Source organism: Vombatus ursinus, unplaced genomic scaffold (assembly GCF_900497805.2).
Source record: "Vombatus ursinus unplaced genomic scaffold, bare-nosed wombat genome assembly UNPS02009062.1, whole genome shotgun sequence".
NCBI lineage: Eukaryota > Metazoa > Chordata > Mammalia > Diprotodontia > Vombatidae > Vombatus > Vombatus ursinus.
In genome coordinates this window covers 19,266,278-19,285,892 of record NW_020948840.1, presented here as the reverse complement: position 1 = coordinate 19,285,892, position 19,615 = coordinate 19,266,278, and the positions used below count along the sequence as shown (strand labels likewise).

The 19,615-nt window shown below is 41.1% G+C and overlaps 3 protein-coding genes across 12 annotated transcripts in view; 2 read left to right on the top strand and 1 right to left on the bottom strand.

The window, feature by feature from the left end:
- ZNF512 (zinc finger protein 512) overlaps nucleotides 1-10,931 on the top strand; it is a 29,190-nt gene extending 18,259 nt beyond the window's left edge. For all 10 annotated transcript variants that reach the window (XM_027850311.1, XM_027850310.1, XM_027850318.1 and 7 more), the window contains 7 exons: nucleotides 172-270; nucleotides 886-1,053; nucleotides 1,614-1,808; nucleotides 3,399-3,500; nucleotides 5,903-5,965; nucleotides 7,074-7,172; nucleotides 8,841-10,931. In XM_027850311.1, coding sequence (XP_027706112.1) covers nucleotides 172-270; nucleotides 886-1,053; nucleotides 1,614-1,808; nucleotides 3,399-3,500; nucleotides 5,903-5,965; nucleotides 7,074-7,172; nucleotides 8,841-9,161 — 1,047 coding nt within the window. In that variant the 3' untranslated portion in view covers nucleotides 9,162-10,931. The remainder of the gene's footprint in view (nucleotides 1-171; nucleotides 271-885; nucleotides 1,054-1,613; nucleotides 1,809-3,398; nucleotides 3,501-5,902; nucleotides 5,966-7,073; nucleotides 7,173-8,840) is intronic.
- Nucleotides 10,932-11,871: 940 nt separating this feature from the next.
- On the bottom strand, nucleotides 11,872-16,624 carry CCDC121 (coiled-coil domain containing 121). Its single transcript, XM_027850321.1, has 3 exons — nucleotides 16,543-16,624; nucleotides 14,455-15,407; nucleotides 11,872-14,077 (listed from the first exon to the last, which is right to left on the bottom strand). Exons 2-3 carry the CDS (start codon nucleotides 15,386-15,388, stop codon nucleotides 14,037-14,039), a joined length of 975 nt encoding a protein of 324 aa, XP_027706122.1. The 5' UTR covers nucleotides 15,389-15,407; nucleotides 16,543-16,624; the 3' UTR covers nucleotides 11,872-14,036.
- A 717-nt stretch (nucleotides 16,625-17,341) lies between these two features.
- The window catches only part of GPN1 (GPN-loop GTPase 1), a 27,519-nt gene continuing 25,245 nt past the window's right edge, over nucleotides 17,342-19,615 (top strand). Inside the window, exons 1-2 of the mRNA XM_027850518.1 lie at nucleotides 17,342-17,496; nucleotides 17,640-17,733. Of these exons, the coding sequence (XP_027706319.1) occupies nucleotides 17,371-17,496; nucleotides 17,640-17,733 (220 nt within the window). The 5' untranslated portion in view covers nucleotides 17,342-17,370. The remainder of the gene's footprint in view (nucleotides 17,497-17,639; nucleotides 17,734-19,615) is intronic.

The following is a 19,615-nucleotide window of genomic DNA, read 5'->3' as shown; positions in this document are numbered from 1 at the left end:
TGCCTCGCCTCTCCTCCTTTTTTCTGTTCTCTGACTAAAAAGGAGATAATTTATAAAGTGCTTTGCAATCCTTAAAGCCCTGTATAAATGTAAGCTATTGTTGTTGTTTAGCTGTTACTAATTAATATTTGCCCATTTTCCCATCTTCCTGTCTTTCCTGTTCCTTTTCAGCCCATCCTGAAAGATGGAGGAGAGCTAGATGAGCCAAATGAACGAGAGAGACTCCGGAAGGTCCTAAAGAGGATGGGGAAGCTTAAGTGCACGAGGGAGGTAGGAGCCTTCCCTGAATCGGGGTCTCTTGATCCCTGTGCTTCACCTGCAAGGACAGCTTCTCTTGGCCCGAGTCTTGAGGATACATCCCTCCTCTCCTCTACCTCCCCTCTCCTCAAGGATATTTCCTGTTGCTCTTAGTTTTTGCAAGCCTAATGAAGTTCTTCTTTCTTCTCTAGCCCCCGCTCATTAGTGTAACCCCTTGCAAGACAGCTTTTTCTTTCATTTCCCTTTCCCTCCAAATCTTTTTTTCCCACCCCAAACTTCAGGGATGGCTTATTCTTACTGAAGTGAGTGGAGAAGATCCAAGCATAAGCTTTTTAGGAAGTCTGGACTGAGGTTTTTGTGTTAGTGTGTGTTTTGATATTTTACTTAGGCTGGATCGCTACAGAGCTATAGTCTTTAGTCAAGACAACAAGTTCTTCTTTTAGTTGTAGCCACTCTGGGGCTTAGGGTAGAAGTTGAACTGGGAGTGAGAAAGGATTGTGTCAGATAGGGGATGTTGGAAAGGCATGTTCATGTTGTAATGTCAGGAGGAGGTACTGAGACTGTGAAATTTGGGGAAGTGTGTCAAAGGGAATAAGATTGGATTTTAGACCTCCTTCTCATGTTTAGAGTTGCTCTGGCAGCTTCACAAGCATCATGGGCTACTTGTATCACATCCGAAAATGTGGCAAAGAAGCTGCAGAGCTGGAGAAGATGACATTGAAATGTCACCATTGTGGGAAGGCGTATGGATCAAAGGCTGGACTTATGTATCACCTGCGGTCAGAACATGGACCTGTGAGTACTAACTGGCTGCCAGATTCTGTCAGAAGATACCTAATAATTCCCCTTTCTTCTCTCTTATTGACTCTGTCATGTCTTTTTTTATACTCTGGGATATTTTCATCTCTGGAATATTAGTAAATCAGAAAAGCCAGAGCTGATAACATTTTTAGTAAATTGATATGGTCTTCTTAGAGACTGAAAGTTTCTTACAATTGAGAGAGATAATGTATATATATTTGTGTGTGTGTATATATGTGCATATACACATTTGTGGGCATTACTCCTTGTGGGCATTGTTCCAGAGCAAATCAGAGAAGTTGCGCATCTATCATAATATATCCTGGTCTTTGGCACAGAATGTTTATTGACTTAAGAACCAACTCCTTTTTGTTTTGGATTGTAGATTTTACACTAGTAAAGTTGGGCTAGCCTTGCTCAGCAATTAACAAACCAAAGCTGCTAAGTTCTGTTGGATGTTTATTTGGTGTTGAGAATATTGTAATCTTTTTTTTTTTTTTCTGGCTCTGAGATTGCTCATCAGACCTGGTTTTCCCTGTGACTCCTACCTACAGATGCCGTTCTTTCCAGAGTCAGGCCGACCAGAGGGCTTAAGAGAGCTGAGTTTGGAGACTGGTACTGGGGGTCGCGTGCAGAGGCGTTCAGCCAAAGTGGCTGTATACTACCTGCAGGAGCTAGCCAATGCCGAACTGGCCAAAGAGTGGCCTAAGAAGAAGGTGCTTCAGGACCTGGTTCCTGATGACCGGAAGGTGAAGTTGAAGCCCAAACTCATCTTGGGGAATGCTGTGCTCACTATAGCAAAATGACTTCACTTTGGCAAGTCTTTGCCATACACTGCTATGATCAGCATTCTGGAATTAGCCCAGTTCTAGATATATCACCTTGGAGTGGGTGTTGGGTAATCTGTTTTATTCTTTCCTTCAGGTGTTGCCTTAACCCTGGACTGATTCTAATAAGGCCATCAAGTCCACTGCATGAATTCGCCTTTTGCTTTGTGTTTGCTCTGTTGTGTTACTTGTTTGCTGGCTATATATAGAAGAGTTAGGGTGTGGTTGCTACACAGAGTGTTTAGATTACCTAGGAAAGGAGCATGATCTAGATAGGAGGCAAGGATAATATATAATGGAAGAGGAGGTGATTGCATGAATGAACAGTTTGAATAGGGGATGGGTCAGAACTTAGGTTTGTCCAGGATTCTAATGAAGGGGAATGGCTTAGGTCTGGTCTAAGGTTTTGAGCTCCATAAAAGCACTTTAATGAAAGGGTCGTACCACAGAAGTTCATACATACTTTTCCTTTGGTCTAAAAACCAATACAATTTCTTAACTTAATAGTGGCTAAGTAATTTGTCTCAAGTTCTTGAATTGAACATAAGTACTATTTTGGAAACTTAAGTTAAAAGATTGAATTAATTTCTCATACTTGTTTCTGTTCTAACGAGAATAAAGTATATGTTTATGTCCCTTCCTAATAAATCCCCTTAAAGGTCCTATCTTTAAATCGATGATCCTAGCATGATAAATGCTACTATCTATCACAAGACATGATATACACACAGAATACTGAAGTCTTTTCTAATGGAGGACTTCCTGAGACCTCAGTGCTGTGTTGTATATTTATTTTGATAGTACATTATAAATTGGAAAATAATAAATCACAAGTTGGAAAAGCCCTTAGAGGTAATTTAGTCTGATCTCATTTTACCAAGGAGGAAACTGAGAGTCTAGAGAGATGAAGGAATAAATTTGATTTCAGGTTCAATCCAGTTCAGCAGTTCAGTTCAGCAAACATTTGCCAAGCACTTACTCGGTTCAAGATACAAATGAAGTTTAGAGTTTAAATTCTTCTTATTTTATAATTTTATAAATTCATTTTTATAATAATCATTCTAAAACTTAGTTTCATGAATGTCAATTTCAAAACTACACTTAAGGAACTTAGGGATTTTCTCGTATCAAGGCACTTAGGTCACCTAGTAGGTAGAGTGCTGGGCCTGAAGTCAGGAAGACCTAAGTTCAAATCTGGCCTCACTTACCAGGTGTGTGACCCTGCGCAAGTCTCTAAACCTCTCTCAGTGTTAGTTTCCTCACTTGTGAAATGGCAATAATAAAAGAGCACCTATTTCCTAGGGTTGTGAGGATCAAATGTCTTGGCATATGTAAATTGCCTTGTATACTTTAAAGCATGATATAAAGCATTCTTCTTATCATTATTATTATTATTATTTCATGCAGGACTCTGGAATTCCATACTTGTCAAAATGAGACACTTGGGGTAATATTAGGAGTATATTAGGCAGGGTCTGGGTTTTTCTGACAAGCTATATTCTTGACCTGTAGCTGAAATATACTCGTCCTGGATTACCTACCTTCAGCCAGGAAGTGCTGTACAAATGGAAGTCAGAGATCAAGATGTATCATCGCGTCCATTGTCCCAACCAGGTGATTTATTCTTTTCCATTTATTTAGTGAGAATTTATTAAGAGTCTACTGTTGTGTATGTAGTACTTTTGGGATTGCAGGAGAGGACACAGAAGACATAGAAAACAGTTGTATGCTCTTCATTTCAAAATAGCCTTTTTTTCTACATTCCATGGTGAGAACCTAGCTTAAGCATTTCTGATCTCTTAGCTGCATTGCAATATACTTATGTGATCCCAAGTAACATCTTTATTACTTGGATTTTCAAGAGAAAATTAGAAATGGGATCTATGAACTCTGGTTCTACTTTTTAAAAAAAAAAGATATAGTCATAAATTTAGAGAACTTTTGTATTTACATTTAATGACCATTTCATCTAAACTCTTTTTTGTTTGGTCATTGATGCCAGGGAAAAAAATAAATTGGCTTTTTACAGGTACTTGTGTAGTTAAGTTGTTACCATGCTAATCTCACACTCAACAGTGTGACGTGTCAGTTTGATAAATGAACTTGACCTTAGGTGGCCATTAAGAAAGGCATAGTATCCAGGGCAGTGGATATAATACTCTTGCTATTATAACCCTACTCCTTGTTCTCGCCGGGCTCTCTAATCCCCTGATCCCTTAGTTTTCTTCCAGGCCATCTGCCTTGCACTAGCCACTCTCTCCTCTTTTCTCCATTTTGACCCCTTGGTGAACTAATTCAACTCAACACTGTCCCCCTCTTCTTGAATCCCAGTTATACCTTGTCAAGCCTCAGCCTTGGATTGTTCCCACCTGTCATGTCTTTGTTGCTGCCAAACAAAGGTAGAGAAAAATCATTCAACTGTTCTGACTAGGTCCACTACAGTTTTATGTTACAAAGGCTCAGGTGGGCTCTCATTGCTGCTCGGCAATCCTATACCTGTCTTCTCATAACACTATCCCACTCTTCACAGTGGCTCTTGCAGACCTTCTCATCATTCCTCAGACTTCTCATGTTTCCCTTTCCCCCGACCCTCTCAGCTGAGAACCTTGTCTCATATTTTACAGAAAAAAATTGAGGCTTTTCACCTTAAGCCGTGTCTTCTCCCTTCTTCATCTCCTTTCCAGTGACACTGGCCTCCTGCCTGTTCGATGAACAGGACACTCCATCTCTCAGCTCTAGGCATTCTCTCTGACTATCCCCTGTGCCTGGAATGCTCTCCCTCCTCTGTTCCAACTACTGACTTCCCTGGCTTTTTTTTTTTCAACTTTCAACTAAAATTCCACCTTCTACAGGAAGCCTTCCCCAATCCTCTTAACTCTAGTGCCTTCCCTCTGTTAATTATTTCCTGTTTATCCTGTATGTACCTTGTTTGTATATTTTATTTGCATGTTGCCTCTCCTATTAGATTGTAAGCTTCTTGAGGGCAGGGACTGTCTTTTGCCTTCTTTTATATCCTTTAGCTCTTAGCACAGTACTGCCACATAGAAGGTACTTAATAAATGTTTATTGATTAATTGATATGGACTGCTGGTTATACTTGGTCCTGGTCAGATCATGTTGTGAGTATTTTTTTTCAGATCCAGATACAACATTTTAGGAAGGAGATAAGCTGTAAGTGTGTCCAGAGGAGGGTGACCAGCATGGTGAGGGGACTAGAGACCATATCATATAACAATAATAACAGTAAAAATAACTGACATGTATATAACCCTTCAGGTTTGCAGGCCACTTTAGGTACATTATCTCATTTGAGCATCACAGCAACCCTATGAGGTAGGTACTGTAAGTATCCCTATTATAAAGATGAGGAAACTGAGGCTCAGAGAAGTGAAGTGGTTTTCACATTGTTGCATAACTTTATAAGTATCAGAGATAGGATTTGAACCTCTGTCTTACTAATTCCAAGGCCATTACTATGTGTACTCCACTGTATTGCCATCCACTACATCCCATTGCTCTTAGGAAGTTTGGTTGAAGGACTCAGAGGAGAGAATACTTAGGGAGACATAATGGCTGTCTTCAATTTTTTGAAGAGCTATAATGTGGAAGGGGGTTTAAACTTGTTTCATTTGGTCTCAGAGAGACAAGGAAAACTTTTCAATGATGAGAATTGGCTAGGATAGAATAGGCTCTCTTGGGAAGTATCAAGTTCCCTATCCCTAGGCATCTTCAGAAGCAGTCTGTATTTGTCAGTGTTAGAGAAGAAATTCTTCACTAGAATTGGGTTGGACCAGGTGACCTATGAGATCCTTTCCAACACTTGAGATTCAGTGATTCTCTGCTTCCCCTCTCTCTCCCTCCCTTTCCTATTTTTCTTTCTCACTTTTGCATGATGTGCTGTTTATTAATCTCCATGTTACTCCCTGCAATGTTGGACTCCAAAGAACTTGATCAGGCTGTTGGGAAAGAATGTTATTTTGAGTGGTATTAACCCTGTTTCCTCTTTTATTCTTCAGGGCTGTGAGTCTGTCTACAGTAGTGTGTCTGGTCTCAAGGCTCACCTGGGCACTTGCACATTGGTTTGTAACTTTATTTTACTTCCTTAATTTGTACTCTCCTTTTGCCCAACTACCTGTGTCTGAAATCATCTGACATGGAAGAAAATTCATTTTAGGTGAACATGTGTTTGTCAGTCATCCTGGCATCTTCAGAAGCTGATTTGGGTTGGTTCTCGTTTGGTCTCAGGGTTCCAGGTGTGATTTGGGTTTGGAGAAGTTAACTGTAGTCAGAGATGTTCCTGAAAGGTCCAGCCTAGCCACAAATCATCTCCATTTTGGAAAAATCTGGAGAATATTAGTTCTGAGCCCAGTTCAAGGATCCAGCTTTGCTAGAATAGGCTGAGACCTAGACTGAACCTGAACTGCCATGTTGGCCTGAAACCATGTTGACCCATGTATCCTACAACTCACCAGCCTTGGGTTGTATGGGTTCTATCATGGAAAGGTATTTCTTTCCAGACCCATTCAGAAGCAATTTCTCATATAAAATGAGCCTCATGGAAACCTGAAGCTTCAGGAAGGGAGAGAAATCTCAGTCCAGAGTTGGGAATTAGAGGCCTCCAAGCAAGATCTGTCCAAGAATGGTTAGAAGTTTATCACCTTGATCTTAGTTTCAGAATCTCTATACTAGGTGTTGTGGACAGTACTCTGTCAGGCACATATAATAGCCAAGGAGATGTAGTGAATGACAGGGTGGAGCTCTCCAACTGCTTTGCTTTTTTAATGAAAAAAACAGTGAATTATTGTCTCTGGAGTTGAGATTAGGGACCTGTAATAAATATGAGTCTTTTTGGAAGCAAGGAAACTTGAGTATGAAAGTGGGAAGAAACCTGGGAACATAGGAACACTCTGATGTTTATGTGGCAAAGACAGAAGAACAGGTCATATAGAAGGCAGGATTAGGGTTTGGTGCAGAACTGCTCTAAGCGATATATATCCTTGGTAGTGTGAAAGCAGAGCCAGTCCTTTGACATAAATCCTTTACATGATGTTTTACCCTTCTCTCCTTTGCTAAGGTCAGCTTCCTCTTCCCTTACTTTTATCCCTCGGGATTCCTAGACCTACTGCTAAGTTCTTGGATTTACCAAGAAGCTACTGGTCTCCTTTTTTCTCTCTCTCTCGGAGACAGGGAGACTTTGTGGCTGGAAAATATAAGTGCCTCCTGTGTGAGAAGGAGTTTGTGTCAGAGAGTGGTGTCAAATACCACATCAACTCCGTCCATGCTGAGGTGAGGTTTCTGTTGTATATATGTAGTTTTTGTATTTTGTGACCCTTGGTGTCTGAAGCATGAGAGTCTGTCTTCCTTTGTATGTTCAGAAGAGGCACTGATGTCTTTTAATAAATTGTTATTGATTGCTTTTGTTTTTACCTCACCTACATTTCTTTCTATTCTCCTTCAAGCCAGAGATCCATCCCATATGCCAAAGATTTTTTTTTTTTTTTTTTAGAAAAAAGAAGGAAAAAAATTCGGCAAAACCAATCAGTACATTGGAAAAAGACTGAAAATGTTTACAGTCAGTTGCCGTACCCGTAGACTGCCCACCTCTGCAAAAGAGTGAATGGGGTTTCTACTAATATCTTTTTTTTTTTTAACCATCCTTATTCTTTGTAATTTTGCAATATTTACTTTCAGTTGTTTTATTATACTTCTTTTCATTTACATTGTTGTGGTTATTATGTTGATTTTTTTTTTGGCTCTGCTTACTACACTCGGCATCAGTTCATGCCACCTTTTTCATGTTTTTTTGTATTTGTTACATTCATTGTTTCTCATAGGACAGCAGTATCCCACTACATTTATGTAGCACAATTTTCTTTAGCTGTTCCTCACTTGATGGGCAGCTATTTTATTTCCAGTTTTTTACAACCACAAAAAAATTGATGCTATAAATATTTTGGTGTTTATGGACACTCTTATCGGTGACCCTTGAGGTATATGCTTAGTAGTGGACTCTCTTGGCATTTTAATCACTTTATTTGTATAACTCCAAATTGTTTTCCTAAAAGTTGTGCTGATTTACAATTCCACCAAACATAGCATTAATGTACCTGTCTTCCCATAACCCCTACATCTTTTGTTCTCATCTTTTGTCATCTTTGCCAATTTGTTAGGTGTGATATGAAACTTTGGGATTTTTTTTTTAAATTTGTGTTTCTCTTAATTAGTGGTTTGGATCATTCTTTCATATGGTTATTAATGGTTTGTAATTCTTTTTTTTTTCTTTTCTTTTTTTTTTTGGCAAGGCAGTGGGGTGAAGTGACTTGCCCAGGGTCACACAGCTAGTAAGTGTCTGAGGTCACATTTGAACGTAGGTCTTCCTGAATCCAGGCCAGGCGCTCTATCCACTGCGCCATCTAGCTGCCCCTGCAATTCTATTTTGTTTTGTTTTGTTTTGTTTGTTTTTTGCAAGGCAGTTGTGGTTAAGTGACTTGCCCAGAGTCACACAGCTAGTAAGTGTGAAGTGTCTGAGGCCACATTTGAACTCAGGTCCTTCTGACTGAAGAGCTGGTGCTGTATCCATTCCACCACCTAGCTGCCCCCAAAGTCTTTTTTTTTTTTTTAAGTGATTGTTCGCCTTGGGACCGACAAAACTATTTACCAGATCAGGAGCAGCTCCTAGCAACTTAGTTTCTGTATAGAAAATTTAATCACCTGTCTCCAGCGGCCTCTACCTAGATTCATACTTTTTTTTTAGTTACCATGTGGTAAGAAAATTTTTCTCACCCAATTCTTGTCTCTCTTCTGATCTGTGCTTCTCTTTAGATAGTTGTACCCTTTTCTTGCCTCCCTGGCTTGCCTTCCCCCCAGTACCTGTTTTCTCTGTGTCCCTACATTCCTCCTTCTGTGTCCCCCCACTTGTCTTGAACTGATGACCTTTCTTTGCTGAATCCCTAGGATTGGTTCATGGTAAACACCACAACAACCAAAAGCTTTGAGAAGCTGATGAAGATGCAGCATCAGCAGGAGGAGCAACGGCGGTGGCAGCAGCAGCACAAGAAGAGGATGTCGCCAAGGGCTGGTAGAAAACAGCCACGGCCACCAGAAGCTGTGCTGGACAAGAAGGATTCAGATCGTCGGGGAGGGAAGGGCCTGGCAGGCTCAGCCTCTTGTGAGAACGCTGAGGGAGAGGAGCTGGAGCCAGAGCAAGTGCCCGTGCCAGTGTGCTTCCAGACAGTGAAGCTCTCAAAGACCAGCCATAAACGTGGAAGGAAGTAACAGGCCAGTGCAAGAGCATCTCTGTGTGAAGGGATGGGGCACTGTTGGCCTGGAGGCCCTGGAACTGGGGAGTCCTCTCAACCCCTTTCTCTTTAGTAATTTTCTCAAGTCATTCCTCCTCCTCTTTGGACTTCTGGGCTTCCTCTCTCCAGAATATCCTGTCTCCCCAACTCTTGTACGCCTTAAAGTTCCACTGTCATCTTTACCATGCCGATGTCATCTTCTTTCCCTCAACAAAAGTGGGAAACTCTTGGCTGTTGGATTTTTCCTCCTTGAGGTGAAGTGGTCATAGTTAGAATATTAAAAGCTGAGGTTTAGGGTTTGGGATTAGGAAAATTTTTACCTGCCTTTCCTTCCCCAACTCTTCCACTTGCTACTAAAACCCACCATCTAATCTGTAAAACAATGCAACTGCTCTTCATCACATACAGTTTATAATATTATGCTTCATATATAACTAGTCTAGATGCCTCTATTTGGTGCTGACATCTGTCAGGCATTTCTTTCTGTTAGCCCAGTTACTCCTCCTGGTGGCATGACCTTGATGGGGCAAGATTAGATGTAGGTAGCCCAGTTGAACATGAACTCAGAGTGAGTCAGAAGACTAGTCTTGCACTTTGGGTGTTACTGGGAAATGCTTCTTTTACTAGATTCATAGTCATGAAAAAAATTGGCTCAACAGAAATAGATGAATAGCTGTAAAATGACTAGAAAGGAAAGGGCAACTCAAGCATTATTGTCCAGCGTGAGCTTTCCTGGTGTTTGGGGTCACATCTGTTGCTGAGATCAGCTCCTAAAAGTTTGTTCTGCACTTCCTTAGTTTTAATTGTTAAGCGGCATCTCACTAGGTATACTTGATGTCCTGCTGTTCCTAGTGATGCCATATGTGTCAGCAGCTTAAGTGCACATTTCCTCTCCCTTGGGCTTCTGTTTAGACACAGTGAACTTTAGTAGCCATTCTCCACAGTCTAAACCCTTACCTCTCCCTCCAGTCATTGTGCTGCCTCTTCTCTGAATTCTCCCTGGGTTATTACCCTCTTGCAGAGTGATGACTATGAAAGGGCCCTCTCTTGGGAGTCCCCTTAGTCTAGGAACCTGAGACTTCAGGACTGGATGTAAGTAAGCACTTAGCCAGAGCTGGAAAAAAAGAGACTTTCCCTCTTTACTGTCTCGCATACCCAGCCATCCCTATTAGGATGTTTATTTCTGAGACTGACTTTCTTTGGGATGTCATTTGTATCAGCTTCTCATTATTCTTGGTCTCACCACCTTCTTACCCCAAAATGCAGGTCCCATAGCCTTGCTCCCATTTGTTTCATGTGCTATATAGTACATGAAAAACCTGATCCTTGTCCCTGGCACATGTTGTAAATAGTGGCAAGTGACAAGAATCACTTTTGGATTCTGGAAAACTGTAATTCTTCCAGTTTGCTGTCCTCCAAAAAAAAAAAAAAGACAAAACAGGAGTTTGGAGAGATGTTAAGTTAGCTCTATCAGTTGATCTCACCTCAGAAGAGCACCTCACAAGAAGTGCTGTTTCTAGTAAGTGAGAAGTAAAATCTGGCCTCTCTGCTGCCAGGAGCAGCAGATGAGAAGACACTCCTGTGTTTTTATTTTTTCTTGCACGACTATGCCCTGAAATCCAGGCTGTAAAGTGAATAGGGACTGCCTGGGAGGGACGATGGAAGAGTAATATGCATACATCCTATAAAGTTAAAACTTGGGGTGTAGGTGGTAACATTGAAGGAAATAAACGTCCATTTACTAGAATGATGTCTCTAGCTGTTCTTTGACTCCTGTTTGTTGTTTGACTACTCAGCCAACATTTAACTAAGAAGACCAGCATGCTGGTCAAAATGGTTACCATGATACTGAATCTGAAATAAAAGTGAAAAGATTCTACAACCCTACATTGGGTGCTTTGGGGGCAATTTGTCTTTGCCTTTCCTTGGGCCATAGTATTGAAAATGATTTAAATTATTCTCTTTAAGGCAGATACTTGTCATTTTGAATGTATCTCTCCCTGCTATCTCTCTCCTATCATAAGGTAAGAATTCAGCCTATGCCAGGGAGCAGGAAGAAGTAAACTTATTGTTGACAAAATAATTACTTTAGAATTTAGTTTATTTTCCTAAGTTAATTCCTTAATTTTCCTCAGAGGTAATTCACACCTTGACTTGCCATAGTGGCTATGGCTAAGTTATTGAAGAACAAATATCTAGGTAGAATTATTTTTTAACTAGAAGTATTTTATGTCCTTATTGTCTGGAAATTAACCTAGGCTTGTGAAAAGAAATAATGGGATGAGATGAGTTGCCCATCCATTTGGGAGTTATTTTGACTCCTAGCAAGACAGTCTTCAGAGTGTGTCATGTTCTCCTTCATAATCTACTCTCTTTGTCCAGAACCCATGCATATTCCTTAATGATGGAGAGGAGACTGCAACTCCATCATTATCAGCATGGTGATAACTGGTTATCAATGTCATCCTATTCAGGCCAAATTCATAACAAACTCTTTCAGCCTGGTTTTATAGCTCTGTGCCTTCCACAATTCCAATACCCGTTCTGAGTTTGCATTTGTTTATGTGGATCATGTCTGTATTTGTGCATGTTTATGGGTTTAAGTAAGTACACATATGAGGAACGCCTACCCAGCAATAATAACTAGAGTGGATACCAAACTATGCGTTATAGTTTATTTTTTTTTTTAAGATTGGTCTTAATAATGAAAAAGAATGATGAATTCATCCTAGGTTTACAGCTAGAAATCATAAGAGGGGGGAAAAGGATCTGGAGGTATGAAGTGTAAGCTGATTGCATGCCACCAAAACTTCTATAGCAAGTTGTGGTTTCTGTATAAAGAATGGAGTTTTCTAACTTAGGAAGAGTATGAACTAACCAATTAGTACCATGGGTACTAATGAGGAGACATTGTGGTATGTTGGAAAGCATACTAGATTGGGCCATTAATAAGTAAAACCAGGTCAGTGAATAAATTGTAGTTCACTGGCTTTTATGCAATAATTGGGGGTGCGGGCTAGGAAATGTCTTTTCCGGAATAGAGAACTCCCAGGTGAGAAAACTTCCTATACCAATGCAAGATGATACCTTCTCTGCAATTTACAGTCTTAGATAATTAACTAAGAGCACTGAGACATTATGTGACTTGCCCAGAGCTACACATGCCTCATGGGTAGGACTTAAATGTTTTTTGCTGTCTACAACATGCTGGTACTCTTCATATACAAAAAGAATGCTGATTCCAAGTGTTGATGGCACAGTGATGAAATCTTTAATTTCTTGATCTTTTACACTAGATTCTCCTTACTCATAAAGAACACTCCCAAAATTCAGAAGATAAAACATTTGAACAATTTATTCAATAAGAATTGCGCATATATATATAGTATCTGAACTACTGGGCTTTTGCTGAAAACCACATCATAAAAAGGATTTTACTTTCTCCTTTGAAAAATGTTAGAATTTGAAGATTCTGATCCTGAGCAAGCTATCAAGCATACCATACATATGACTGAAAATATCATGAGCAAAGATAACTACTATAAAACCACAATAATCCAAAACAATAAGACTGTGCTCTTCGTCCTAAAAGATGGGAATATATTCTAAAACATATCTAGATGAGGGCCCCAATACACTATAAATATACATATGATGTAAAAATATTCTATACCAATAAATACATATGATTGAAAATGTTATGAACAAAGATAACTACTATAAAACTACAATAATCTGAAATAGTGAAACTGTGCTCCTATTCCTAAAAAATGAGAATGAGTTTTAACATCTAGATGAGGACCCCAGTATACTATAAATATACATGTGACATGTGAAAATATAATTCTATACCAATGAATACAAAATTCCAAAAATGTTACGAACAAAGATAACTACCATAAAACCACTATAGTCTGAAATAGTAAAATTATGCTCCTAGTCCTAAAAAACGGGAACGTGTTGTAAGACATATCTAGATGAGGGCCCTAATATACTATAAATGTACATATGACACATGAAAATAATTCTATACCAATAAATTGGGCTAAAATTTATCTTATAATAACCTTGAAATTCAGAAGGGTGGAGAGTGAGGGGTGATTTAGAATGGTGCTTTTCTCTTTCAACAGTTGTCCAAGGGAAATCTGAACTAAAACAGCTTCTTTTTCTTTCAAATGTCCCTGTAGAATAGGTATCCTAAATTATTCCACAGACTAGGGTGCCACAATGATGATAATTATTTCTTCCACTGCAAAGCTTTGTTAAAAAGACAAATCCTTACATATATTTTCACCTACCATTCTCAGTTAAATTCAAAGCTAAACCTAAGCTACTTAGTATCAAATCAAAACAATGCTACCAGGAAATAGGCAATTCTGTAAGGTCACTTTCTTGTCCTCTACCAGAGGGCCCCTTGACATATTTACAAGAGTACTTCATGCTTCATTGGAACACCAAGACAAACCAAAAGCAAAAAGGCAATTATTAGGTCCTTGGCACATAAGTTTAATATCCCTTTCCCCTAACCGGAAGTCTCAGATTTGCTTACAGCACTTTGAGGTCTGTACTTCCCTGTTTTTGTTGGAATGGTTCAAACAAATGGGTGTAAAGATCAAGGCAACAAAAATTAGAAATAACAGGTGGGGACCTACCTGTATTTGCTAACCTGAGATTTTGGAATGTCTGTGCTAGCACTGTGCAGCCAACATAAATGGTTGCCATCAAAAAGAAAAGTTTATCCTTTGAAGGAAGATAACATTGAGGCCAAAAGAAAATATGAACACCATAGCTTGACTTCCTCCTCTTCTGGTCCACTGTAGAGAGTGTGTGGTAAGTAGCCAGAGAAGCCCAGTCAGTTAAGTGCCGAGATGCAGGAAGATGTTGAGATGGATTCTATCATCAGAGGATAAGGAGAGAGGGAGGTATAGGTAACTCCAGGAATTAAATATTAAACAGTATTACAGAGGAAGAGCTAAGTGACCTTCTCTACTAATAATTTCAATAAGCTATTATCATGTTATTTTCAACAAAGATTTTACCAAAAAAGGGTTTTTAAATATGAACTTTTCTACTGTTGTGTGTCATCCCTCTTTCTACAGTCTGACAGCCTACTTTATATTCATTTTATTTTTTTTCCCATTTTAAATTATAAGATCCTAGAAGACAGGGATCACTTAAGCTGCTTTGTATAGCAACTAACAACATCTGCTTAGGTGGGCATTTAATAAATATTCTCACTAATTAGGATGAATTCATCCTTGGTTTGGTACCTGGGAAAGGGGCCAGTGTGGTCTTCCCACTGCTTTGTCCTTTCTGGCAGGGAATAGCTCTTAGTAGTTTACAATGCCTCCCTTCTTTGATGCTCTCCAAGCAACACTGCTCTAGTTGGAGCTGCTGTTTCTGCCTTCGAAGCCTAGTCCGTTGGGCCTCTAGCTGTTGGGCTTCTTGAATGAGGTGCACCATTTCCTTATGCAATTGTTTGTTCTCATTTTGCAGTTGCCAGGTGAACTTAAGGATAGATTTGTCTGCCGCATGCTTCAGGACATGGTTGTGCTTTCCCATCATAATTTTCCCCAGCAAAATCTCTACATTGGACAGCTGATGCCTTAGCACTTTCCACTCTTTAACAAGATCTCTTTGTGTACTATGAAGGTGTGCTTTTGCCTCCTTCTGGATTCTTGGTTTTTCCATTTGCAGTGATTTGATATGCTCCTCCTGAGTAATCTGCACTGTCCTCCTAGCATTTAATGCTTGAATCTTCTTTTTCAGTTGGGCTTGAATCTCCTCTTGTCGCAGCAGCTCCTCCCGGAGTGATGATGTATGGAACTCATAACTGGAGATCAGTTCCTGCTTTTGCCACTGGATCTGCTCCAACTGTTGCATCTGTTGATCCCATACCTTAATTGGTGCTATCTGTTTTTTCTTGGTTGGATCAGGTACATATCCCATTAGGAGAGGGCTGTCACCTGAGAATGGTTGGATTTCAGCTTGCATGTGACAATGATCTTCTATGAGCTGCTTCCTCTGGGCTCGTGTTTGCATCAATTCTCTATTCAGCTGGATCATTTCCTGCTCTACCTGTGCCTTTGTAGCCAGCTCTTTCTGCATCTTTTTCTCCAACTCCTCCTGTGACTTTAACAACTGCTGTAGCTTTTTGCTACCCATTAGGTAGCAAACATTACGATTCAGATGCTGACGTATCATTCTAGGACCCTGAGAAAACCTAAGGGGAAAAGCAGCAGAAACACATTATTTGCCCATTACACCTTCATGATTACTTGTGAGCTATTATTATTACCTTGATATCACTTATAATATCTTCCATGATGGTGTGTTATTCTTCGTTGCCTCAAGCCACCAATCTTATTCTTTCACCTCTCCTAAGCAGGTCTCAAAAATTCAGAGGACAATATGAGCTGTTATGTTCAAAAGATACATAGTTTTATTGTATGTTCTCCTTTTATTGACACAGACTGCAACTCCTAATGTGCCTTTATAAATTGTTTTATGAATTGCTGTGGCCAAAAAATTCATCATTTGGTAGCCAACCTCTAGGTAATGAAGCTTTTTGATCTTAGCTAGGTTGGTCTTTGGGTGACAATATTGCCCAACCAATCTACTCTTTCCAGCTTGGTAGTATCTATCACTCCCTTTGGCCTCAGGGTATAGCCAAAACCCAAGGAGGTAGGGGAGGTTACAGAAGAGGTGTACAAAAGTATGCCACTGTTTTGTAAGAATAGATTTAGTAATGGTAAAACTCAGGATGTTCTGAGGCTGACAAGAAAATTTAAGGAGAAAAAGAGTTTTTAAAACCTTATTTGCATTTTTGTCTCCAGCTCCTTATCACAATATCTGATAGGTGCTTAATAAATTCTTGTTGATTAATTGGAGGATTCCTTCTCTGTGGAAGTCCTCTAACAAAGGCTATTTATTATTTTGGGCATGTTATGGAAGGGATTTTTTCCTTTTTTTGGTAAGGCAATTGATGTTAAGTAAACTTGCTTAGAGTCAAACAGCTAATGAGTGTTATGTGCCTGAGGCCTAATTTGAATTCAGGTCCTCCTGACTCCAGGGCCAGTGTTCTATCCACTGCCACCTGGCTGCCCCAGTGTGGAGGGGATTTTTGTCTCACGTGTGGGTTGCACTACAAAGTCTCTGAGGTCCCTTCCAACTCCTTACCTGAGGCAAATTCTCTGTCCGGTGCAGAAGAACTGGGAGAAAAGTTGGGAGAATCTTCTTTTTTTAGCTGTTTACTTTTGCCACCTTTTTGCTAGCTAACCCTCCCTCCTCCCCCTCCTTGGTCTCTGTTTTGGACAGGGTTTTCCTCGTTTGCTCCCTCTGACCCTTTTTGAGCTCACCTGTTACGGGTACTCAAGTGTTGATCCCCAAAGTGCTGGACATTGTGTGCAGGGGTGGTGGGAGTGGAGGCCAGGGAAGGAAATCCACGCGAAAGATAGAGTCTCGCCAATTCCTCCCTGTGGAAACTTCTGGGCACCCAACAAGTGTCGATGTGCAGCCCTACAGGAAGACCAAGGTCCCGTACCCCCTTCTGAACGTTCCCGGGGCCAGAGTACGGAGAACTCTTGTCCTGGTCTGGGGTCTTGGGCACTGTACAGAGGACACAATACTCGCCTTTGCCCAATTCTTTTCTGCCCGCGGCAGGCGCACTGTCGGAGCTCAGGGTGTCATCGCTCTCCTCCCGACAGCTTTCTTCTCTGGAAGACTTTGTACTCTCGTCCAATTCCCAGTCCTTCCCCAATTGGGTCGAGCCCAACTTTTCGCCATTTTTGTAGCCCGGTCTCCCCTCCACCTCTTCACCTGTGCTTTCTTTTTGCTCCTGCTCAAGGATATTCTTATCCACTCGAGCCTCAGAACCTCTTTAAAACCAGTTCCGGGACCAGGGATGGCATCCGAGCTGTGCGACTTTGCTTCAGATTCCACCCCAATCTCAGGTCCCGGTTCAGGCTCCGCCCACTCTCCTGGCCCCGCCTCCGATTCTACTCTACTCTCAAATCCAGTGCTGGTTCCGCCCTTGGCTCCGCCTCCTGGGTCCCTGGCCCTGTCCAGAGCCGCCCGAAGCTCTGATCCCGCCCCACTCTGCATGCCGGCTGTCTGGACCGGACTCAGTCTCATTAAAGTCATTTCCGGCATCGCTCTGCGCAGGCGCTGCCTTACGCCGTGGGAAGATGGATTCCGCCGTGGGAGCTGCGGCTCCAGAGGCGGAGGCCCCTCAGCCCCGGCCCCAGCCCCGACCTCCAGTATGTCTCCTGGTGCTGGGGATGGCGGGGTCTGGGAAGACGACCTTCGTACAGGTGAGGCGCGGAAGCGAGAGGTGGGGAGAGGCTCTTGCTGGAGGGGCCCGGGCTGGGGCTGGCCCGGGGTAGCGGTGGTGGGATGGCGGGACCACTTCCACTACCACCTTCCCTTCTCCTTGTCTCCCGCGCTCTCTCCGCAGAGGCTCACGGGATACCTTCACGGCCTGGGCTCGCCCCCCTACGTGATCAACCTGGACCCTGCGGTGCACGAGGTCCCCTTCCCAGCCAACATCGGTGAGTCGGCGCGAGCACGGGTCCGACATGTCTAGGAGCCCTAAGAAATTGCGGGTGGAGCACTGAATGCCTGTTGAGCTCTTGCCAGCTCGACCACTTTTATACAGTCTCCAGCGTCCCAACCTTGTGCCGTCTTTCTTCCTCCTGTCCGGCTGTTGGCCCAGCTGGGGATGTTATGACGTTATTTGCCAAGATTTGGGAAATTGAAGTGACAAAAGGTTCTATCTCCAACAGTCAGTCAATAAGCATTTATTAAGTGCCTTCTGTGTGCCAGGCACTGTGCTAAGTGCTGGGGATAGAAAAAAAAAAAGGTAAAAGATAAAAAAAAGATAAAAGCTTCTACTCAAAAGGAGCTCACTGTCTTAAGGGGGGAGACAACGTGGAAAAAAATTATGTACAAATAAGCTATGTGTGAGATAAATTTGAAATTGAGGAAGACATTTAACTCAGCAATAGACATTGACATATTCTAAGAGGCTCAAACTTTTCTTAGAGGTGGAAGAAACCTGGGGCAGCCTAGCATATTGAGGGCAATTACTGCTTTCTTTCATGTGTGGAAATACTTAATGCTTATTGATTGATCTAATCCTACAATCAATCAGTGAACCAACATCTGACAACTAAAGCAGTCATTCAGTCTACATGGGAAGCACATGTGCCAGCTATAATATCCCTGAAAAGGCTTCAATCATGATGGCTGCCTGTGATTAGGAGTCTGCCTCTGTCCATAGTGCCTCATTCCATTTTTGTACAGCTTAATTGTTCCCATTTAAATAACTTCAGCATTTTCTAGATGATGATTTACTTTTCCTTCTTTAAATCTGTGACCCTAAATTACTGACTCCTACTGTCACTTAGGCATGTTGTATTTTAGGGCTTCCTGATTCCCAGGCCATAGTTTTATTCTACTTCTCATCCTTTTGGGTCATGTTGTCTTTGATCATAAGATACCTGTAAATTGGAGGGGAATTTTTAAGCCCTGATACTAATTTTAGTTTGTGGCAGTGTTGAAATTTGGACTGAAAGGCTGTTTCATTCTCTGTATCCAAGATTCATTTGTTAAGTAAATGATTTGCAAGAGGAGAGGTAAAGTGGAGTAAGTAGATGGAAGGCCAGCCTTGACTAGGAAGATCTGAATTCAGTGCTCTAGGAAACTCTAATGTGGTTGCAAAGGTGCCAGCCTTCATTTATATAGGGAATTTCCTCATCTGAGAGTTCTCCATACCAATGAAATTACAGGTCCAATCCCTATTTCTGTTCTTATTCTTGTGCTAGGCACCTGGGATAAAAAACAGAATAGTCTCTGTCCTTAAGGAACTTAGGTTCTATTGTATTGTTCTGTGTTCTCCATTCCATTATGTAGCCCCTACCATTTTACACCTTGGCACTTGTGCATATAGCTTTTAAGCTATTTCCAGAGGCAGACTAGTAAAATGAGTCTGCTGTTTCTAAAAAAGAATATTCCTCATGAAATAAAGGCCAAGTGAAAATGAGATCACAATTACTTGAAAATATATCTAATTGTACAAATTTATATGCATTTTAATTTAGAAAAACTTTCTAACTTTTTAAGCGGGATCATGCCTTAAAGTTATTTTTTTCAAGTTCTTCTATCAGAGGTGCTTAATGAAAGGTTCATTCATAATTTGTGTTGATTCTGCTTAGAATGGCTCATATTGCATCTGGAATATTGTAGGCAGCTCTGAGTTCCACCTTTTGAGAAGATCATTGACAGACTGGAGTATATCTAGAGAAGGGCACACTGGATGAGGAGGGGACTTTGGAGACTTTGCTAAATGTGGGTCATTTGAAGGAAGTAGAGATGTTTAGCTTGGGGAAAACTATATCATGTGAAAGAAATATTAGACCTTGGAAGTCAGTA